The 27,246-nt window shown below is 57.0% G+C and overlaps 2 protein-coding genes across 3 annotated transcripts in view; both read right to left on the bottom strand.

Moving 5' to 3' along the window:
- LOC140493433 (low choriolytic enzyme-like) overlaps window positions 1-27,240 on the bottom strand; it is a 182,122-nt gene extending 154,882 nt beyond the window's left edge. Inside the window, exons 1-3 of one of the 2 annotated variants that reach the window (XM_072591862.1) lie at window positions 25,563-27,240; window positions 25,172-25,271; window positions 25,061-25,091 (exon numbers count right to left, since the gene is read on the bottom strand). In XM_072591862.1, coding sequence (XP_072447963.1) covers window positions 25,061-25,091; window positions 25,172-25,237 — 97 coding nt within the window. In that variant the 5' untranslated portion in view covers window positions 25,238-25,271; window positions 25,563-27,240. The remainder of the gene's footprint in view (window positions 1-25,060; window positions 25,092-25,171; window positions 25,272-25,562) is intronic. The other variant, XM_072591863.1, reaches the window with a different exon arrangement.
- The window catches only part of LOC140493872 (endogenous retrovirus group 3 member 1 Env polyprotein-like), a 6,625-nt gene continuing 5,931 nt past the window's right edge, over window positions 26,553-27,246 (bottom strand). The window contains exon 3 of the mRNA XM_072592865.1: window positions 26,553-26,758. Within this exon, the coding sequence (XP_072448966.1) occupies window positions 26,553-26,758 (206 nt within the window). The remainder of the gene's footprint in view (window positions 26,759-27,246) is intronic.

The following is a 27,246-nucleotide window of genomic DNA, read 5'->3' as shown; positions in this document are numbered from 1 at the left end:
AACAGCAGGAGGATCCACACTGACACCAACACCAGCAGGATCCACACTAACACCAACAGCAGCAGGATCCACACTGACACCAACACCAACACCAGCAGGGTCCACACCGACACCAACACCAACAACAGCAGGGTCCACACCGACACCAACACAAGCAGGGTCCACACCGACACCAACACCAGCAGGGTCCACACCGACACCAATAGCAGGAGGGTCCACACCGACACCAACAGCAGCAGGATCCACACCGACACCAACACCAGCAGGGTCCACACCGACACCAACACCAGCAGGTCCGCACCGACACCAACACCAGCAGGATCCACACCGACACCAACACCAGCAGGATCCACACCGACACCAACACCAGCAGGATCCACACTGACACCAACACCAGCAGGGTCCACACCGACACCAACACCAGCAGGGTCCAAACCGACACCAACACCAGCAGGGTCCACACCGACACCAACACCAGCAGAGTCCACACCGACACCAACAGCAGCAGAGTCCACACCGACACCGACACCAGCAGGATCCACACCGACACCAACACCAACAGCAGCAGGATCCACACCGACACCAACAGCAGGAGGGTCCACACTGACACCAACACCAACAGGGGCCACACCGACACCAACACCAGCAGGGTCCACACCAACACCAACACCAGCAGGGTCCACACCGACACCAACAGCAGCAGGGTCCACACCGACACCAACAGCAGCAGGATCCACACCGACACCGACACCAACAGCAGCAGGATCCACACCGACACCAATAGCAGGAGGGTCCACACCGACACCAACACCAGCAGGATCCACACCGACACCAACACCAGCAGGATCCACACCGACACCGACACCAACAGCAGCAGGGTCCACACCGACACCAACAGCAGGAGGGTCCACACTGACACCAACACCAGCAGGATCCACACCGACATCAATAGCAGGAGGGTCCACACCGACACCAACACCAGCAGGATCCACACCGACACCAACACCAGCAGGATCCACATCGACATCGACACCAACACCAACACCAGCAGGGTCCACACCAACACCAACACCAGCAGGATCCACACCGACACCAACACCAACAGGGCCCACACCGACACCAACAGCAGGAGGATCCACACTGACACCAACACCAGCAGGATCCACACCAACACCAACAGCAGCAGGATCCACACTGACACCAACACCAGCAGGGTCCACACCGACACCAACACCAACAGCAGCAGAGTCCACACCGACACCAACACAAGCAGGGTCCACACCGACACCAACACCAGCAGGATCCACACCGACACCAACACCAGCAGGATCCACACCGACACCAACACCAGCAGGGTCCACACCGACACCAATAGCAGGAGGATCAACACCGACACCAACACCAGCAGGGTCCACACCGACACCAACACCAGCAGAATCCACACCGACACCAACACCAACAGGGTCCACACCGACACCAACAGCAGCAGGATCCACACCGACACCAACACCAGCAGGATCCACACCGACACCAACACCAGCAGGGTCCACGCCGACACCAATAGCAGGAGGGTCCACACCGACACCAACACCAGCAGGGTCCACACCAACACCAACACCAGCAGGATCCACACTGACACCAACACCAACAGGGCCCACACCGACACCAACAGCAGCAGGGTCCACACCGACACCAACACCAGCAGAATCCACACCAATACCAACAGCAGCAGAATCCACACCGACACCAACAGCAGCAGGATCCACACCGACACCAACAGCTGCAGGGTCCACACCGACACCAACACCAACAGCAGCAGGATCCACACCGACACCAACAGCAGGAGGGTCCATACCGACACCAACAGCAGGAGGATCCACACTGACACCAACACCAGCAGGATCCACACCAACACCAACAGCAGCAGGATCCACACTGACACCAACACCAACAGCAGCAGGGTCCACACCGACACCAACACCAGCAGGGTCCACACCGACACCAACACCAGCAGGATCCACACCGACACCGACACCAGCAGGATCCACACCAACACCGACACCAACAGCAACAGGATCCACACCAACACCAACAGCAACAGTATCCACACCGACACCAACAGCAGCAGGGTCCACACCGACACCAACACCAGCAGAGTCCACACCGACACCAATAGCAGGAGGGTCCACACCGACACCAACAGCAGCAGGATCCACACCGACACCAACACCAGCAGGGTCCACACCGACACCAACACCAGCAGGTCCGCACCGACACCAACACCAGCAGGATCCACACCGACACCAACACCAGCAGGATCCACACCGACACCAACACCAGCAGGATCCACACCGACACCAACACCAGCAGGGTCCACACCGACACCAACACCAGCAGGGTCCACACCGACACCAACACCAGCAGGGTCCACACCGACACCAACAGCAGCAGGATCCACACCGACACCGACACCAGCAGGATCCACACCGACACCGACACCAGCAGGATCCACACCGACACCGACACCAGCAGGATCCACACCGACACCGACACCAGCAGGATCAACACCGACACCAACACCAACAGCAGCAGGATCCACACCGACACCAACAGCAGGAGGGTCCACACTGACACCAACACCAACAGGGGCCACACCGACACCAACACCAGCAGGGTCCACACCAACACCAACACCAGCAGGGTCCACACCGACACCAACAGCAGCAGGGTCCACACCGACACCAACAGCAGCAGGATCCACACCGACACCGACACCAACAGCAGCAGGGTCCACACCGACACCAACAGCAGGAGGGTCCACACTGACACCAACACCAGCAGGATCCACACCGACACCAATAGCAGGAGGGTCCACACCGACACCAACACCAGCAGGATCCACACCGACACCAACACCAGCAGGATCCACATCGACATCGACACCAACACCAACACCAGCAGGGTCCACACCAACACCAACACCAGCAGGATCCACACTGACACCAACACCAAGAGGGCCCACACCGACACCAACAGCAGGAGGATCCACACTGATACCAACACCAGCAGGATCCACACCAACACCAACAGCAGCAGGATCCACACTGACACCAACACCAACACCAGCAGGGTCCACACCGACACCAACACCAACAGCAGCAGGGTCCACACCGACACCAACACCAGCAGGGTCCACACCGACACCAACACCAGCAGGATCCACACCGACACCAACACCAGCAGGATCCACACCGACACCAACACCAGCAGGGTCCACACCAACACCAATAGCAGGAGGATCAACACCGACACCAACACCAGCAGGATCCACACCGACACCAACACCAGCAGGATGCACACCGACACCAACACCAACAGGGTCCACACCGACACCAACAGCAGCAGGATCCACACCGACACCAACACCAGCAGGATCCACACCGACACCAACACCAGCAGGGTCCACGCCGACACCAATAGCAGGAGGGTCCACACCGACACCAACACCAGCAGGGTCCACACCGACACCAACACCAGCAGGATCCACACCGACACCAACACCAACAGGGTCCACACCGACACCAACACCAGCAGGATCCACACCGACACCAACACCAACAGGATCTACACCGACACCAACTGCAGCAGGATTCACACCGACACCAACTGCAGCAGGATTCACACCAACACCAACACTAACAGCAGCAGGATCCACACCGACACCAACTGCAGCAGGATTCACACCGACACCAACACCAGCAGGTTCCACACCGACACCAACACCAGCAGGATCAACACCGACACCAACACCACCAGGGTCCACACAGACACCAACACCAGCAGGATCCATAGCAACACCGATACCAACAGGGCCCACACCGACACCAACAGCAGCAGGATCCACACCGACACCAACACCAGCAGGATCCACACCGACACCAACACCAGCAGGATCCACACCGACACCAACAGCAGCAGGGTCCACACCGACACCAACAGCAGCAGGGTCCACACCGACACTAACAGCAGCAGGGTCCACACCGACACCAACAGCAGCAGGGTCCACACCGACACCAACAGCAGAAGGGTCAACACCGACACCAACAGGATCCACACCGACACCAACACCAGCAGGGCCCACACCAACACCAACAGCAGCAGGGTCCACACCGACACCAACACCAGCAGGGCCCACACCGACACCAACAGCAGCAGGGTCCACACCGACACCAACACCAGCAGGATCCACACCGACACCAACACCAACAGCAGCAGGATCCACACCAACACCAACACCAGCAGTGTCCACACCGACACCAACACCAGCAGGATCCACACCGACACCAACACCAGCAGGATCCACACCAACACCGACACCAACAGCAACAGGATCCACACCAACACCAACAGCAACAGTATCCACACCGACACCAACAGCAGCAGGGTCCACACCGACACCAACACCAGCAGGGTCCACACCGACACCAATAGCAGGAGGGTCCACACCGACACCAACAGCAGCAGGATCCACACCGACACCAACACCAGCAGGGTCCACACCGACACCAACACCAGCAGGTCCGCACCGACACCAACACCAGCAGGATCCACACCGACACCAACACCAGCAGGATCCACACCAACACCAACACCAGCAGGATCCACACTGACACCAACACCAGCAGGGTCCACACCAACACCAACACCAGCAGGATCCACATCGACACCAACACCAACAGCAGCAGGATCCACATCGACACCAACACCAACAGCAGCAGGATCCACACCAACACCAACAGCAGCAGGATCCACATCGACACCAACACCAGCAGGATCCACATCGACACCGACACCAACACCAGCAGGATCCACACCGACACCAACACCAACAGCAGCAGGATCCACACCAACACCAACAGGGTCCACACCGACACCAACACCAGCAGGATCCACATCGACACCAACACCAACAGTGTCCACACCGACACCAACACCAGCAGGATCCACACCGACACCAACACCAACAGGGTCCACATCGACACCAACACCAACAGCAGCAGGGTCCACACCGACACCGACAGCAGCAGGATCCACATCGACACCGATACCAACAGCAGCAGGGTCAACAACGACACCAACAGCAGCAGGATCCACATCGACACCAACAGCAGCAGGGTCCACACCGACACCAACAGCAGCAGGGTCCACACCGACACCAACACCAGCAGGGTCCACACCGACACCGACACCAGCAGGGTCCACACCGACACCAACACCAGCATGGTCCACACCGACACCAACACCAGCAGGGTCCACACCGACACCAACACCAGCAGGGTCCACACCGACACCAACACCAGCAGGATCCACACCGACACCAACACCAGCAGGATCCACACCAACACCAACAGCAGCAGGGTCCACACCGACACCAATAGCAGGAGGGTCCACACCGACACCAACAGCAGCAGGGTCCACACCGACACCAACACCAGCAGGGTCCGCACCGACACCAACACCAGCAGGTCCGCACCGACACCAACACCAGCAGGATCCACACCGACACCAACACCAGCAGGATCCACACCGACACCAACACCAGCAGGGTCCACACCGACACCAACACCAGCAGGGTCCACACCGACACCAACACCAGCAGAGTCCACACCGACACCAACAGCAGCAGGATCCACACCGACACCGACACCAGCAGGATCCACACCGACACCGACACCAGCAGGATCCACACCGACACCGACACCAACAGCAGCAGTGTCCACACCGACACCAACACCAACAGCAGCAGGATCCACACCGACACCAACACCAGCAGAGTCCACACCGACACCAACACCAGCAGAGTCCACACCGACACCAACACCAGCAGGATCCACACCGACACCGACACCAGCAGGATCCACACCAACACCGACACCAACAGCAACAGGATCCACACCAACACCAACAGCAACAGTATCCACACCGACACCAACAGCAGCAGGGTCCACACCGACACCAACACCAGCAGGGTCCACACCGACACCAATAGCAGGAGGATCAACACCGACACCAACACCAGCAGGGTCCACACCGACACCAACACCAGCAGAATCCACACCGACAGCAACACCAACAGGGTCCACACCGACACCAACACCAGCAGGATCCACATCGACACCGACACCAACAGCAGCAGGATCCACACCGACACCAACACCAACAGCAGCAGGATCCACACCAACACCAACAGCAGCAGGATCCACACCGACACCAACACCAACAGGGTCCACACCGACACCAACACCAGCAGGATCCACACCGACACCAACACCAACACCAGCAGGGTCCACACCAACACCAACACCAGCAGGGCCCACACCGACACCAACAGCAGCAGGATCCACACCGACACCAACACCAGCAGGATCCACATCGACACCGACACCAACACCAGCAGGATCCACACCGACACCAACACCAATAGCAGGAGGGTCCACACCAACACCAACAGCAGCAGGATCCACATCGACACCAACACCAGCAGGATCCACATCGACACCGACACCAACAGCAGCAGGATCCACACCGACACCAACACCAACAGCAGCAGGATCCACACCAACACCAACAGCAGCAGGATCCACACCGACACCAACAGCAGCAGGATCCACACCGACACCAACACCAACAGGGTCCACACCGACACCAACACCAGCAGGATCCACACCGACACCAACACCAACAGGGTCCACACCGACACCAACACCAACAGCAGCAGGGTCCACACCGACACCGACAGCAGCAGGATCCACATCGACACCGACACCAACAGCAGCAGGATCCACACCGACACCAACAGCAGCAGGATCCACACCGACATCAACACCAACACCAGCAGGATCAACACCGACACCAACAGCAGCAGGATCCACATCAACACCAACACCAGCAGGATCAACACCGACACCAACAGCAGCAGGATCCACATCGACACCAACAGCAGCAGGGTCCACACCGACACCAACAGCAGCAGGGTCCACACCGACACCAACACCAGCAGGGTCCACACCGACACTGACACCAGCATGGTCCACACCGACACCAACACCAGCAGGGTCCACACCGACACCAACACGAGCAGGGTCCACACCGACACCAACACCAGCAGGATCCACACCGACACCAACACCAGCAGGATCCACACCAACACCAACAGCAGCAGGGTCCACACTGACACCAATAGCAGGAGGGTCCACACCGACACCAACAGCAGCAGGGTCCACACCGAAACCAACACCAGCAGGATCCACACCGAAACCAACACCAGCAGGATCCACACCGACACCAACACCAGCAGGAGCCACACCGACACCAACACCAGCAGGATCCACACCAACACCAACAGCAGCAGGATCCACACTGACACCAACAGCGCAGGGTCCACACCGACACCAACACCAACACCAGCAGGATCCACACCGACAACAACAGCAGCAGGATCCACACCGACACCAACACCAGCAGGATCCACACCGAAACCAACATCAGCAGGATCCACACCCACACCAACACCAACAGCAGCAGGATCCACACCAACACCAACACCAGCAGGGTCCACACCGACACCAACACCAGCAGGATCCACACCGACACCAACACCAGCAGGATCCACACCGACACCAACACCAACAGCAACAGGATCCACACCAACACCAACAGCAACAGTATCCACACCGACACCAACAGCAGCAGGGTCCACACCGACACCAACAGCAGCAGGGTCCACACCGACACCAACACCAGCAGGGTCCACACCGACACCAACACCAGCAGGGTCCACACCGACACCAATAGCAGGAGGGTCCACACCGACACCAACAGCAGCAGGATCCACACCGACACCAACACCAGCAGGGTCCACACCGACACCAACACGAGCAGGTCCGCACCGACACCAACACCAGCAGGATCCACACCGACACCAACACCAGCAGGATCCACACCGACACCAACACCAGCAGGGTCCACACCGACACCAACACCAGCAGGGTCCACACCGACACCAACACCAGCAGGGTCCACACCGACACCAACACCAGCAGGATCCACACCGACACCAACAGCAGCAGGATCCACACCGACACCGACACCAGCAGGATCCACACCGACACCGACACCAACAGCAGCAGGGTCCACACCGACACCAACACCAACAGCAGCAGGATCCACACCGACACCAACAGCAGGAGGGTCCACACTGACACCAACACCAACAGGGGCCACACCGACACCAACACCAGCAGGGTCCACACCAACACCAACACCAGCAGGGTCCACACCGACACCAACAGCAGCAGGGTCCACACACGCACCAACAGCAGCAGGGTCCACACCGACACCAACAGCAGCAGGATCCACACCGACACCGCCACCAACAGCAGCAGGGTCCACACCGACACCAACAGCAGGAGGGTCCACACTGACACCAACACCAGCAGGATCCACACCGACACCAATAGCAGGAGGGTCCACACCGACACCAACACCAGCAGGATCCACACCGACACCAACACCAGCAGGATCCACATCGACATCGACACCAACACCAACACCAGCAGGGTCCACACCAACACCAACACCAGCAGGATCCACACCGACACCAACACCAACAGGGCCCACACCGACACCAACAGCAGCAGGGTCCACACCGACACCAACACCAGCAGAATCCACACCAATACCAACAGCAGCAGAATCCACACCGACACCAACAGCAGCAGGATCCACACCGACACCAACAGCTGCAGGGTCCACACCGACACCAACACCAGCAGGATCCACACCGACACCAACACCAGCAGGGTCCACACCGACACCAACACCAGCAGGATCCACACCGACACCGACACCAGCAGGATCAACACCAACACCGACAACAACAGCAACAGGATCCACACCAACACCAACAGCAACAGTATACACACCGACACCAACAGCAGCAGGGTCCACACCGACACCAACACCAGCAGGGTCCACACCGACACCAATAGCAGGAGGGTCCACACCGACACCAACAGCAGCAGGATCCACACCGACACCAACACCAGCAGGGTCCTCACCGACACCAACACCAGCAGGTCCGCACCGACACCAACACCAGCAGGATCCACACCGACACCAACACCAGCAGGGTCCACACCGACACCAACACCAGCAGGGTCCACACCGACACCAACACCAGCAGGGGCCACACCGACACCAACACCAGCAGAGTCCACACCGACACCAACAGCAGCAGGATCCACACCGACACCGACACCAGCAGGATCCACACCGACACCGACACCAACAGCAGCAGGGTCCACACCGACACCAACACCAACAGCAGCAGGATCCACACCGACACCAACAGCAGGAGGGTCCACACTGACACCAACACCAACAGGGGCCACACCGACACCAACACCAGCAGGGTCCACACCAACACCAACACCAGCAGGGTCCACACCAACACCAACACCAGCAGGGTCCACACCGACACCAACAGCAGCAGGGTCCACACCGACACCAACAGCAGCAGGGTCCACACCGACACCAACAGCAGCAGGATCCACACCGACACCGACACCAACAGCAGCAGGGTCCACACCGACACCAACAGCAGGAGGGTCCACACTGACACCAACACCAGCAGGATCCACACCGACACCAATAGCAGGAGGGTCCACACCGACACCAACACCAGCAGGATCCACACCGACACCAACACCAGCAGGATCCACATCGACATCGACACCAACACCAACACCAGCAGGGTCCACACCAACACCAACACCAGCAGGATCCACACCGACACCAACACCAACAGGGCCCACACCGACACCAACAGCAGGAGGATCCACACTGACACCAACACCAGCAGGATCCACACCAACACCAACAGCAGCAGGATCCACACTGACACCAACACCAGCAGGGTCCACACCGACACCAACACCAACAGCAGCAGGGTCCACACCGACACCAACACAAGCAGGGTCCACACCGACACCAACACCAGCAGGATCCACACCGACACCAACACCAGCAGGGTCCACACCGACACCAATAGCAGGAGGATCAACACCGACACCAACACCAGCAGGGTTCACACCGACACCAACACCAGCAGAATCCACACCGACACCAACACCAACAGGGTCCACACCGACACCAACAGCAGCAGGATCCACACCGACACCAACACCAGCAGGATCCACTCCGACACCAACACCAGCAGGGTCCACGCCGACACCAATAGCAGGAGGGTCCACACCGACACCAACACCAGCAGGGTCCACACCGACACCAACACCAGCAGGATCCACACCGACACCAACACCAACAGGGTCCACACCGACACCAACACCAGCAGGGTCCACACCGACACCAACACCAGCAGGATCCACACCGACACCAACACCAGCAGGATCCACACCGACACCAACACCAGCAGGATCCACACGAACACCGACACCAACAGCAACAGGATCCACACCAACACCAACAGCAACAGTATCCACACCGACACCAACAGCAGCAGGGTCCACACCGACACCAACACCAGCAGGGTCCACACCGACACCAACAGCAGGAGGGTCCACACCGACACCAATAGCAGGAGGGTCCACACCGACACCAACAGCAGCAGGATCCACACCGACACCAACACCAGCAGGGTCCACACCGACACCAACACCAGCAGAGTCCACACCGACACCGACACCAGCAGGATCCACACCGACACCGACACCAACAGCAACAGGATCCACACCAACACCAACAGCAACAGTATCCACACCGACACCAACAGCAGCAGGGTCCACACCGACACCAACACCAGCAGGATCCACACCGACACCAAGAGCAGGAGGGTCCACACCGACACCAACAGCAGCAGGATCCACACCGACACCAACACCAGCAGGGTCCATACCGACACCAACACCAGCAGGGTCCACACCGACACCAACACCAGCAGGGTCCACACCGACACCAACACCAGCAGAGTCCACACCGACACCAACAGCAGCAGGATCCACACCGACACCGACACCAGCAGGATCCACACCGACACCGACACCAACAGCAGCAGGGTCCACACCGACACCAACACCAACAGCAGCAGGATCCACACCGACACCAACAGCAGGAGGGTCCACACTGACACCAACACCAACAGGGGCCACACCGACACCAACACCAGCAGGGTCCACACCAACACCAACACCAGCAGGGTCCACACCAACACCAACACCAGCAGGGTCCACACCGACACCAACAGCAGCAGGGTCCACACCGACACCAACAGCAGCAGGGTCCACACCGACACCAACAGCAGCAGGGTCCACACCGACACCAACACCAACAGGGTCCACACCGACACTGACACCAGCATGGTCCACACCGACACCAACACCAGCAGGGTCCACACCGACACCAACACCAGCAGGGTCCACACCGACACCAACACCAGCAGGATCCACACCAACACCAACACCAGCAGGATCCACACCAACACCAACAGCAGCAGGGTCCACACCGACACCAATAGCAGGAGGGTCCACACCGACACCAACAGCAGCAGGGTCCACACCGAAACCAACACCAGCAGGATCCACACCGAAACCAACACCAGCAGGATCCACACCGACACCAACACCAGCAGGAGCCACACCGACACCAACACCAGCAGGATCCACACCAACACCAACAGCAGCAGGATCCACACTGACACCAACAGCGCAGGGTCCACACCGACACCAACACCAACACCAGCAGGATCCACACCGACAACAACAGCAGCAGGATCCACACCGACACCGACACCAGCAGGATCCACACCAACACCGACACCAACAGCAACAGGATCCACACCAACACCAACAGCAACAGTATCCACACCGACACCAACAGCAGCAGGGTCCACACCGACACCAACACCAGCAGGATCCACACCGACACCAATAGCAGGAGGGTCCACACCGACACCAACAGCAGCAGGATCCACACCGACACCAACACCAGCAGGGTCCGCACCGACACCAACACCAGCAGGTCCGCACCGACACCAACACCAGCAGGATCCACACCGACACCAACACCAGCAGGATCCACACCGACACCAACACCAGCAGGGTCCACACCGACACCAACACCAGCAGGGTCCACACCGACACCAACACCAGCAGGGTCCACACCGACACCAACAGCAGCAGGATCCACACCGACACCGACACCAGCAGGATCCACACCGACACCGACACCAACAGCAGCAGGGTCCACACCGACACCAACACCAACAGCAGCAGGGTCCACACCGACACCAACACCAACAGCAGCAGGATCCACACCGACACCAACAGCAGGAGGGTCCACACTGACACCAACACCAACAGGGGCCACACCGACACCAACACCAGCAGGGTCCACACCAACACCAACACCAGCAGGGTCCACGCCAACACCAACACCAGCAGGGTCCACACCGACACCAACAGCAGCAGGGTCCACACCGACACCAACAGCAGCAGGGTCCACACCGACACCAACAGCAGCAGGATCCACACCGACACCGACACCAACAGCAGCAGGGTCCACACCGACACCAACAGCAGGAGGGTCCACACTGACACCAACACCAGCAGGATCCACACCGACACCAATAGCAGGAGGGTCCACAACGACACCAACACCAGCAGGATCCACACCGACACCAACACCAGCAGGAGCCACATCGACATCGACACCAACACCAACACCAGCAGGGTCCACACCAACACCAACACCAGCAGGATCCACACCGACACCAACACCAACAGGGCCCACACCGACACCAACAGCAGGAGGATCCACACTGACACCAACACCAGCAGGATCCACACTAACACCAACAGCAGCAGGATCCACACTGACACCAACACCAACACCAGCAGGGTCCACACCGACACCAACACCAACAACAGCAGGGTCCACACCGACACCAACACAAGCAGGGTCCACACCGACACCAACACCAACAGGATCCACACCGACACCAACACCAGCAGGGTCCACACCGACACCAATAGCAGGAGGATCAACACCGACACCAACACCAGCAGGGTCCACACCGACACCAACACCAGCAGAATCCACACCGACACCAACAGGGTCCACAACGACACCAACACCAACAGGGTCCACACCGACACCAACAGCAGCAGGATCCACACCGACACCAACACCAGCAGGATCAACACCGACACCAACACCAGCAGGGTCCACACCGACACCAACACCAGCAGAATCCACACCGACAGCAACACCAACAGGGTCCACACCGACACCAACAGCAGCAGGATCCACACCGACCCCAACACCAGCAGGATCCACACCGACACCAACACCAGCAGGGTCCACGCCGACACCAATAGCAGGAGGGTCCACACCGACACCAACACCAGCAGGGTCCACACCGACACCAACACCAGCAGGATCCACACCGACACCAACACCAACAGGGTCCACACCGACACCAACACCAGCAGGATCCACACCGAAACCAACACCAGCAGGATCCACACCGGAACCAACACCAGCAGAATCCACACCGACACCAACAGGGTCCACAACGACACCAACACCAACAGGGTCCACACCGACACCAACAGCAGCAGGATCCACACCGACACCAACACCAGCAGGATCAACACCGACACCAACACCAGCAGGGTCCACACCGACACCAACACCAGCAGAATCCACACCGACAGCAACACCAACAGGGTCCACACCGACACCAACAGCAGCAGGATCCACACCGACCCCAACACCAGCAGGATCCACACCGACACCAACACCAGCAGGGTCCACACCGACACCAACACCAGCAGGATCCACACCGACACCGACACCAGCAGGATCCACACCAACACCGACACCAACAGCAACAGGATCCACACCAACACCAACAGCAACAGTATCCACACCGACACCAACAGCAGGAGGGTCCACACCGACACCAATAGCAGGAGGGTCCACACCGACACCAACAGCAGCAGGATCCACACCGACACCAACACCAGCAGGGTCCACACCGACACCAACACCAGCAGAGTCCACACCGACACCAACACCAGCAGGATCCACACCGACACCGACACCAGCAGGATCCACACCAACACCGACACCAACAGCAACAGGATCCACACCAACACCAACAGCAACAGTATCCACACCGACACCAACAGCAGCAGGGTCCACACCGACACCAACACCAGCAGGATCCACACCGACACCAATAGCAGGAGGGTCCACACCGACACCAAGAGCAGCAGGATCCGCACCGACACCAACACCAGCAGGGTCCGCACCGACACCAACACCAGCAGGTCCGCACCGACACCAACACCAGCAGGATCCACACCGACACCAACACCAGCAGGATCCACACCGACACCAACACCAGCAGGGTCCACACCGACACCAACACCAGCAGGGTCCACACCGACACCAACACCAGCAGAGTCCACACCGACACCAACAGCAGCAGGATCCACACCGACACCGACACCAGCAGGATCCACACCGACACCGACACCAGCAGGATCCACACTGACACCGACACCAACAGCAGCAGGGTCCACACCGACACCAACACCAACAGCAGCAGGATCCACACCGACACCAACACCAGCAGAGTCCACACCGACACCAACACCAGCAGAGTCCACACCGACACCAACACCAGCAGGATCCACACCGACACCGACACCAGCAGGATCCACACCAACACCGACACCAACAGCAACAGGATCCACACCAACACCAACAGCAACAGTATCCACACCGACACCAACAGCAGCAGGGTCCACACCGACACCAACACCAGCAGGGTCCACACCGACACCAATAGCAGGAGGATCAACACCGACACCAACACCAGCAGGGTCCACACCGACACCAACACCAGCAGAATCCACACCGACAGCAACACCAACAGGGTCCACACCGACACCAACAGCAGCAGGATCCACACCGACACCAACAGCAGCAGGGTCCACGCCGACACCAATAGCAGGAGGGTCCACACCGACACCAACACCAGCAGGGTCCACACCGACACCAACACCAGCAGGATCCACACCGACACCAACACCAACAGGGTCCACACCGACACCAACACCAGCAGGATCCACACCGAAACCAACACCAGCAGGATCCACACCGGAATCAACACCAGCAGAGTCCACACCGACACCAACACCAGCAGGATCCACACCGACACCGACACCAGCAGGATCCACACCAACACCGACAGCAACAGCAACAGGATCCACACCAACACCAACAGCAACAGTATCCACACCGACACCAACACCAGCAGGGTCCACACCAACACCAACAGCAGCAGGATCCACACCGACACCAACACCAGCAGGGTCCACACCGACACCAACACCAGCAGAGTCCACACCGACACCAACACCAGCAGGATCCACACCGACACCGACACCAGCAGGATCCACACCAACACCGACACCAACAGCAACAGGATCCACACCAACACCAACAGCAACAGTATCCACACCGACACCAACAGCAGCAGGGTCCACACCGACACCAACACCAGCAGGATCCACACCGACACCAATAGCAGGAGGGTCCACACCGACACCAACAGCAGCAGGATCCGCACCGACACCAACACCAGCAGGGTCCGCACCGACACCAACACCAGCAGGTCCGCACCGACACCAACACCAGCAGGATCCACACCGACACCAACACCAGCAGGATCCACACCGACACCAACACCAGCAGGGTCCACACCGACACCAACACCAGCAGGGTCCACACCGACACCAACACCAGCAGAGTCCACACCGACACCAACAGCAGCAGGATCCACACCGACACCGACACCAGCAGGATCCACACCGACACCGACACCAGCAGGATCCACACCGACACCGACACCAACAGCAGCAGGGTCCACACCGACACCAACACCAACAGCAGCAGGATCCACACCGACACCAACAGCAGGAGGGTCCACACTGACACCAACACCAACAGGGGCCACACCGACACCAACGCCAGCAGGGTCCACACCAACAGCAACACCAGCAGGGTCCACACCAACACCAACACCAGCAGGGCCCACACCGACACCAACAGCAGCAGGATCCACACCGACACCAACACCAGCAGGGTCCACGCCGACACCAATAGCAGGAGGGTCCACACCGACACCAACACCAGCAGGGTCCACACCGACACCAACACCAGCAGGATCCACACCAACACCAACACCAACAGGGTCCACACCGACACCAACACCAGCAGGATCCACACCGAAACCAACACCAGCAGGATCCACACCGGAACCAACACCAGCAGGATCCACACCAACACCGACACCAACAGCAACAGGATCCACACCGACACCAACAGCAGCAGGGTCCACACCGACACCAACACCAGCAGGGTCCACACCGACACCAATAGCAGGAGGATCAACACCGACACCAACACCAGCAGGGTCCACACCGACACCAACACCAGCAGAATCCACACCGACAGCAACACCAACAGGGTCCACACCGACACCAACAGCAGCAGGATCCACACCGACACCAACACCAGCAGGGTCCACACCGACACCAACACCAGCAGAATCCACACCGACAGCAACACCAACAGGGTCCACACCGACACCAACAGCAGCAGGATCCACACCGACACCAACACCAGCAGGATCCACACCGACACCAACACCAGCAGGGTCCACGCCGACACCAATAGCAGGAGGGTCCACACTGACACCAACACCAGCAGGGTCCACACCGACACCAACACCAGCAGGATCCACACCGACACCAACACCAACAGGGTCCACACCGACACCAACACCAGCAGGATCCACACCGAAACCAACACCAGCAGGATCCACACCGGAACCAACACCAGCAGGATCCACACCGACACCAACACCAGCAGGATCCACACCGACACCGACACCAGCAGGATCCACACCAACACCGACACCAACAGCAACAATATCCACACCGACACCAACAGCAGCAGGGTCCACACCGACACCAACAGCAGGAGGGTCCACACCGACACCAACACCAACAGGGTCCACACCGACACCAACAGCAGCAGGGTCCACACCGACACCAACAGCAGGAGGGTCCACACCGACACCAATAGCAGGAGGGTCCACACCGACACCAACAGCAGCAGGATCCACACCGACACCAACACCAGCAGGGTCCACACCGACACCAACACCAGCAGAGTCCACACCGACACCAACACCAGCAGGATCCACACCGACACCGACACCAGCAGGATCCACACCAACACCGACACCAACAGCAACAGGATCCACACCAACACCAACAGAAACAGTATCCACACCGACACCAACAGCAGCAGGGTCCACACCGACACCAACACCAGCAGGATCCACACCGACACCAATAGCAGGAGGGTCCACTCCGACACCAACAGCAGCAGGATCCGCACCGACACCAACATCAGCAGGGTCCGCACCGACACCAACACCAGCAGGTCCGCACCGACACCAACACCAGCAGGATCCACACCGACACCAACACCAGCAGGGTCCACACCGACACCAACACCAGCAGGGTCCACACCGACACCAACACCAGCAGGGTCCACACCGACACCAACACCAGCAGGGTCCACACTGACACCAACACCAGCAGGGTCCACACCGACACCAACACCAGCAGAGTCCACACCGACACCAACAGCAGCAGGATCCACACCGACACCGACACCAGCAGGATCCACACCGACACCGACACCAGCAGGATCCACACCGACACCGACACCAACAGCAGCAGGGTCCACACCGACACCAACACCAACAGCAGCAGGATCCACACCGACACCAACAGCAGGAGGGTCCACACTGACACCAACACCAACAGGGTCCACACTGACACCAACACCAGCAGGGTCCACACCAACACCAACACCAGCAGGGTCCACACCAACACCAACACCAGCAGGGTCCACACCGACACCAACAGCAGCAGGGTCCACACCGACACCAACAGCAGCAGGGTCCACACCGACACCAACAGCAGCAGGGTCCACACCGACACCAACACCAGCAGGGTCCACACCGACACCGACACCAACAGCAGCAGGGTCCACACCGACACCAACAGCAGGAGGGTCCACACTGACACCAACACCAGCAGGATCCACACCGACACCAATAGCAGGAGGGTCCACACCGACACCAACACCAGCAGGATCCACACCGACACCAACACCAGCAGGATCCACATCGACATCGACACCAACACCAACACCAGCAGGGTCCACACCAACACCAACACCAGCAGGATCCACACCGACACCAACACCAAGAGGGCCCACACCGACACCAACAGCAGGAGGATCCACACTGACACCAACACCAGCAGGATCCACACCAACACCAACAGCAGCAGGATGCACACTGACACCAACACCAACACCAGCAGGGTCCACCCCGACACCAACACCAACAACAGCAGGGTCCACACCGACACCAACACAAGCAGGGTCCACACCGACACCAACACCAGCAGGATCCACACCGACACCAACACCAGCAGGATCCACACCGACACCAACACCAGCAGGGTCCACACCGACACCAATAGCAGGAGGATCAACACCGACACCAACACCAGCAGGGTCCACACCGACACCAACACCAGCAGGATCCACACCGACACCAACACCAACAGGGTCCACACCGACACCAACAGCAGCAGGATCCACACCGACACCAACACCAGCAGGATCCACACCGACACCAACACCAGCAGGGTCCACGCCGACACCAATAGCAGGAGGGTCCACACCGACACCAACACCAGCAGGGTCCACACCGACACCAACACCAGCAGGATCCACACCGAAACCAACACCAGCAGGATCCACACCGGAACCAACACCAGCAGGATCCACACCGACACCAACACCAGCAGGATCCACACCGACACCAACACCAGCAGGATCCACACCAATACCGACACCAACAGCAACAGGATCCACACCAACACCAACAGCAACAGTATCCACACCGACACCAACAGCAGCAGGGTCCACACCAACACCAACAGCAGCAGGGTCCACACCGACACCAACAGCAGCAGGGTCCACACACGCACCAACAGCAGCAGGATCCACACCGACACCAACACCAGCAGGGTCCACACCGACACCAACACCAGCAGGTCCGCACCGACACCAACACCAGCAGGATCCACACCAAAACCAACACCAGCAGGATCCACACTGACACCAACACCAGCAGGGTCCACACCGACACCAACACCAGCAGGGTCCACACCGACACCAACACCAGCAGGGTCCACACCGACACCAACACCAGCAGAGTCCACACCGACACCAACAGCAGCAGGATCCACACCGACACCAACACCAGCAGAGTCCACACCGACACCAACAGCAGCAAGATCCACACCGACACCGACACCAACACCAGCAGGATCCACACTGACACCAACACCAGCAGGGTCCACACCGACACCAACACCAGCAGGGTCCACACCGACACCAACACCAGCAGGGTCCACACCGACACCAACACCAGCAGAGTCCACACCGACACCGACACCAGCAGGATCCACACCGACACCGACACCAACACCAGCAGGGTCCACACCGACACCAACACCAGCAGGATCCACACCGAAACCAACACCAGCAGGATCCACACCAACACCGACACCAACAGCAACAGGATCCACACCAACACCAACAGCAACAGTATCCACACCGACACCAACAGCAGCAGGGTCCACACCGACACCAACACCAGCAGGGTCCACACCGACACCAACAGCAGCAGGGTCCACACACGCACCAACAGCAGCAGGATCCACACCGACACCAACACCAGCAGGGTCCACACCGACACCAACACCAGCAGGTCCGCACCGACACCAACACCAGCAGGATCCACACCGACACCGACACCAACAGCAGCAGGGTCCACACCGACACCAACACCAACAGGATCCACACCGACACCAACAGCAGGAGGGTCCACACTGACACCAACACCAACAGGGGCCACACCGACACCAACACCAGCAGGGTCCACACCGACACCAACACCAGCAGGGTCCACACCGACACCAACAGCAGCAGGGTCCACACCGACATCGACACCAACAGCAGCAGGGTCCACACCGACACCAACAGCAGCAGGGTCCACACACGCACCAACAGCAGCAGGGCCCACACCGACACCAACACCAGCAGGATCCACACCGACACCGACACCAACAGCAGCAGGGTCCACACCGACACCAACAGCAGGAGGGTCCACACTGACACCAACACCAGCAGGATCCACACTGACACCAATAGCAGGAGGGTCCACACCGACACCAACACCAGCAGGATCCACACCGACACCAACACCAGCAGGATCCACATCGACATCGACACCAACACCAACACCAGCAGGGTCCACACCAACACCAACACCAGCAGGGCCCACACCGACACCAACACCAGCAGGATCCACACCGACACCAACACCAGCAGGGTCCACACCAACACCAACACCAGCAGGATCCACACCGACACCAACACCAACAGGGCCCACACCGACACCAACAGCAGCAGGGTCCACACCGACACCAACACCAGCAGAATCCACACCAATACCAACAGCAGCAGAATCCACACCGACACCAACAGCAGCCGGATCCACACCGACACCAACAGCTGCAGGGTCCACACCGACACCAACACCAACAGCAGCAGGATCCACACCGACACCAACAGCAGGAGGGTCCATACCGACACCAACAGCAGGAGGATCCACACTGACACCAACACCAGCAGGATCCACACCAACACCAACAGCAGCAGGGTCCACACCGACACCAACAGCAGGAGGGTCCACACCGACACCAACAGCAGCAGGGTCCACACCGACACCAACAGCAGCAGGGTCCACACCGACACCAACAGCAGCAGGATCCACACCGACACCGACACCAATAGCAGCAGGGTCCACACCGACACCAACAGCAGGAGGGTCCACACTGACACCAACACCAGCAGGATCCATACCGACACCAATAGCAGGAGGGTCCACAACGACACCAACACCAGCAGGATCCACACCGACACCAACACCAGCAGGATCCATATCGACATCGACCCCAACACCAACACCAGCAGGGTCCACACCAACACCAACACCAGCAGGATCCACACCGACACCAACACCAACAGGGCCCACACCGACACCAACAGCAGGAGGATCCACACTGACACCAACACCAGCAGGATCCACACCAACACCAACAGCAGCAGGATCCACACTGACACCAACACCAACACCAGCAGGGTCCACACCGACACCAACACCAACAGCAGCAGGGTCCACACCGACACCAACACCAGCAGGGTCCACACCGACACCAACACCAGCAGGGTCCACACCGACACCAACAGCAGCAGGGTCCACACACGCACCAACAGCAGCAGGATCCACACCGACACCAACACCAGCAGGGTCCACACCGACACCAACACCAGCAGGTCCGCACCGACACCAACACCAGCAGGATCCACACCGACACCGACACCAACAGCAGCAGGGTCCACACCGACACCAACACCAACAGGATCCACACCGACACCAACAGCAGGAGGGTCCACACTGACACCAACACCAACAGGGGCCACACCGACACCAACACCAGCAGGGTCCACACCGACACCAACACCAGCAGGGTCCACACCGACACCAACAGCAGCAGGGTCCACACCGACACCGACACCAACAGCAGCAGGGTCCACACCGACACCAACAGCAGCAGGGTCCACACACGCACCAACACCAACAGGGCCCACACCGACACCAACAGCAGCAGGGTCCACACCGACACCAACACCAGCAGAATCCACACCAATACCAACAGCAGCAGAATCCACACCGACACCAACAGCAGCAGGATCCACACCGACACCAACAGCTGCAGGGTCCACACCGACACCAACACCAACAGCAGCAGGATCCACACCGACACCAACAGCAGGAGGGTCCATACCGACACCAACAGCAGGAGGATCCACACTGACACCAACACCAGCAGGATCCACACCAACACCAACAGCAGCAGGGTCCACACCGACACCAACAGCAGGAGGGTCCACACCGACACCAACAGCAGCAGGGTCCACACCGACACCAACAGCAGCAGGGTCCACACCGACACCAACAGCAGCAGGATCCACACCGACACCGACACCAATAGCAGCAGGGTCCACACCGACACCAACAGCAGGAGGGTCCACACTGACACCAACACCAGCAGGATCCACACCGACACCAATAGCAGGAGGGTCCACAACGACACCAACACCAGCAGGATCCACACCGACACCAACACCAGCAGGATCCATATCGACATCGACCCCAACACCAACACCAGCAGGGTCCACACCAACACCAACACCAGCAGGATCCACACCGACACCAACACCAACAGGGCCCACACCGACACCAACAGCAGGAGGATCCACACTGACACCAACACCAGCAGGATCCACACCAACACCAACAGTAGCAGGATCCACACTGACACCAACACCAACACCAGCAGGGTCCACACCGACACCAACACCAACAGCAGCAGGGTCCACACCGACACCAACACCAGCAGGGTCCACAGCGACACCAACACCAGCAGGATCCACACCAACACCGGCAGGGTCCACACCGACACCAATAGCAGGAGGATCAACACCGACACCAACACCAGCAGGGTCCACACCGACACCAACACCAGCAGGATCCACACCGACACCAACACCAGCAGGATTCACACCGACACCAACTGCAGCAGGATTCACACCAACACCAACACTAACAGCAGCAGGATCCACACCAACACCAACACCAGCAGGATCCACACCGACACCAACACCAGCAGGGTCCACGCCGACACCAATAGCAGGAGGGTCCACACCGACACCAACACCAGCAGGGTCCACACCGACACCAACACCAGCAGGATCCACACCGACACCAACACCAACAGGGTCCACACCGACACCAACACCAGCAGAATCCACACCGACACCAACACCAACAGGATCTACACCGACACCAACTGCAGCAGGATTCACACCGACACCAACTGCAGCAGGATTCACACCAACACCAACACTAACAGCAGCAGGATCCACACCGACACCAACTGCAGCAGGATTCACACCAACACCAACACCAACAGCAGCAGGATCCACACCGACACCAACACCAGCAGGATCCACACCGACACCAACACCAGCAGGATCCACACCGACACCAACACCAGCAGGATCCACACCGACACCAACACCAGCAGGGTCCACACCGACACTAACAGCAGCAGGGTCCACACCGACACCAACAGCAGCAGGGTCCACACCGACACCAACAGCAGCAGGGTCCACACCGACACCAACAGCAGCAGGATCCACACCAACACCAACAGCAGCAGGGTCCACACCGACACCAACACCAACAGGGTCCACACCGACACCAACACCAACAGGGTCCACACCGACACCAACAGCAGCAGGATCCACACCAACACCAACAGCAGCAGGGTCCACACCGACACCAACAGCAGCAGGATCCACACCGACACCAACAGCAGCAGGGTCCACACCGACACCAACAGCAGCAGGATCCACACCGACACCAACACCAGCGGGGCCCACACCAACACCAACAGCAGCAGGGTCCACACCGACACCAACACCAGCAGGGCCCACACCGACACCAACAGCAGCAGGGTCCACACCGACACCAACACCAGCAGGGCCCACACCAACACCAACACCAGCAGGGTCCACACCAACACCAACAGAAGCAGGATCCACACTAACACCAACACCAGCAGCTGCTGTTAATGTACAGCATGTACCATTATAGGAACTAGTATTTCAGGTAGATTTCTCCCTTGTTGAGTTCGCACTCTTGCTTTTTGAACACGAGGCCTCAAGATCATTTTAGAGACTAGTGAATAACCTAGACTAACATTGACATGCGGCCGTAATAGGCCCTTATCGCCTCTCAGGTGGATCATACCAATACTTGCAAAAAAATCTCATGCCAATACTTGCAAAATTAGGGGTTCTCTTTCCCAATATTTATTCCTGTAACAAATCCGCCAAAGTGCATTATCTGTTCAGAATTTCAGAATTCTGTTCAGAACTGCTGGTCATGATTAAAACACAAATTACTTATTTGCCTGTAAAACACTGTTTATGAAAGGTGTTATATAAATAAATGCAAGTTCATTTGCAAATAGTTCAAGAATTTACGAAAAGGAAACTTGCAAGATATATATGTAAATGGCTGTCTCCAACAAATGTTAAATCTAAAACATAAACCCGCAGGATGTAAAATTTATCCTAGGACTATTCAAATGAATCACAAATTATATTCACATCCTTATCCTTTTCATCTCGTTATCCTTTAATGTCTGGTTGTTTGCTACCAGTATCAACTTCGATAAAAATCACACAACACCGGGTTATGGTTCAACAGATTTATTTGGAAGTTACCTGATGAAGGAGCAGTGCTCCAAAGCTAGTCCTTCCAATTAAACCTGTTGGACTATAACCTGGTGTTGTGTGATTTTTACCTTTGTCCACCCCAGTCCAACACTGGCATCTCCACACCATGAGTATCAACTGAGAGGACAATCCTCAATTCCCTGCAGACCAATAAATTAAAACAAAAAGCTTTAAAAGAAGTTTCTCATTTTCATTGATGATTGGCGTCACTTGTTCCTTTAGTAAATAATTCACTACTCAAAAATATTCGTTTACTAACAGGTAAACTATTCATGTTTTTGGTTTTTCTATGGTTTGGGTTAAACATGCATGATGTGATGTAACCAACTTCACCTTTGATTCTGAAAATATTTAGGAATGAATATCTGTAGAGAAAACAAACCTTGGATTATGGGTGACATCGAATTGTCCACCTGCATTAAAATAATAATGCATTACAACAATAATTAAAGACATATTAGTAAATAGTACTCTTATTACACATCTTACTTACCACTACAAGATTGACGCATGAGTTGCTCACCACCGAAAAGATGAATGAAACACAGATTAAATTCATCTTCGGCTGTTACAGCCTTATTGAAACATCTACACTGAATAAATGAAGAAACATGAAGTATTAGAAAAAGATTCAAGAAAACTGACTCCTCAATTTCACTTTAAAAATACAATTTCAAAACACATGTCACACTTAATAAGTGAAAACAGAATGCATTAATGTACGTGCTCTATGTTTATGACTGAAGTGACAAAATATATAAAAATGGAACTAAGATTTTTATATTAATTCCTAAAGCAATGTGTCATCGATTATGTTGATTCAGTCTCGTTGATGTATACATAGTAGAAAACAAGCGATTAAATGATGCACTGTAGCAACTTACCTAGGCTACTGCAATAACATCTTCCAAACTTGCAATCCTTACCATCTGTGAGGACAAACTGGAAGGGCAAGGGCAACGGCAACAGAAAGATGAGAACCCACCATCAGCACGCTACACATATCCTGACTTGGAACTTAGATGGTGATTCCTTCTCTATTACTGGGGTAATAAAGTCTGCACTTCTCAGTGACACCAACATCCATGAATGATAGAAGAAAAAAAAGCATGTCTGCTATAATTATCAGATGTTTATCTTTCAAAGTATTAGAAAGTCGACCAAGCATCTTTGTAAAATGTCATCATGACCAGACATCTTGATCCCAGATCACTTATGGGCATATTGAAATATTAATTCCAACATGTGCTTTTTTAAATGTTAGTCAAAAATGCAGCAGGTTTGGCAGCATCCGTGGAGATGAAAGAGAGTTAACATTTTGAGAACTGATCTCTGTTTCAGGCCTGTTGCAATGTTTCAGCGAAACTCAGCATAAACTGGAAGAACAGTGTTGCATTTTCCACTTAGGGACCCTGCAGGACTGAGTTCAATAATTTTGAGGTCTGAACACTTTCTTCCAGCCTGCGATTGAAGAAACAATGAGCAAAGTAAGTGAGAAAGTAAAGGATAGAAAAGGAGGTGAACCTGGGTCCCTCCATCGAGAATCCCATCTGTCAGGGGAGGGTGGAAGTAACAAAAAGCTTCTAAGGCGAGGGGCTTCAAAGATGGAGGGTGCAAAGAGAGGGACTGTGGGTGGGAAAGAACTTCCAATGTGAACTCATTCAACTTTTTAAACACTTAGACAGAATTTATCTGGCCTTGAAGATTTGTCACCATCTATGCCAATATTTTATTTGTCACTTAGTTTGCTGAGTCTCTGATTCAATATCAGTTTTCTTGGGATGTCCAGAATGCTATTTTCTTCCTCAACTGCAAATACTCACACAAAGTAGGTCTTCAATATGTCTGCTCATCATTATATAGATTCACTGATTTCAGCTTTCAAAGAGCTGCACATTACTCATGAACAACCTCTTTTCTTCATTGTGCTGATTTGATATCTCCAATACATTTCTTTTCATGGTTCCTGCAATCTGGTTTTTGACCTTTTGCTCGTTTCTCTCATTGTCAGAATGCCACATTTTTGTGCACCTTTTTCCTTTTAGTTTATTGTGTCTTTCACATCGTACACGATTTCTTGCTGTGATCAGGAACTGGCATGTCATACATAGTGACTTACACATTCAGAAATCCTAAGGGAAGAAAAGAGCACTGGCCCGATTGAATTTTCTCTGCCATTCACTACAACTTGGCACGGTGCCTCACTGGTTAGCACCAGGGACCTGGGTTCAATTCCAGCCTCAGGTGAACGTCTGTGCGGAGTTCGCACATTCTCCCCAGTGTCTGCGTGGGTTTGCTCCAGTTTCCTCCCACAATCCAAAGATGTGCAGGTCAGGTGGATTGGCCATGTTAAATTGCCCACAGTGTTAGGTCCATTGGTTAGGAGTAAAGTATAGGGTAGGGGAATGGGTCTGGGGGGGGGGGTTATGCTTTGTAGGGTCAGTGTGGACTTGTTGGGCTGAAGGGCCTGTTTCCACACTGTAGGGAATCTAATCTCATCTTTGCTGATCTGACTGTGGCCACAACTCCAATTTGTCTCCTACCTGACACATGCTCTCATAACCTTTG

The sequence above is a fragment of the Chiloscyllium punctatum genome, chromosome 22 (assembly GCF_047496795.1).
Source record: "Chiloscyllium punctatum isolate Juve2018m chromosome 22, sChiPun1.3, whole genome shotgun sequence".
Classification (NCBI taxonomy): domain Eukaryota; kingdom Metazoa; phylum Chordata; class Chondrichthyes; order Orectolobiformes; family Hemiscylliidae; genus Chiloscyllium; species Chiloscyllium punctatum.
Note: the sequence above shows the minus strand (reverse complement) of the source record. Positions and strands in the feature narration are given on the sequence as shown.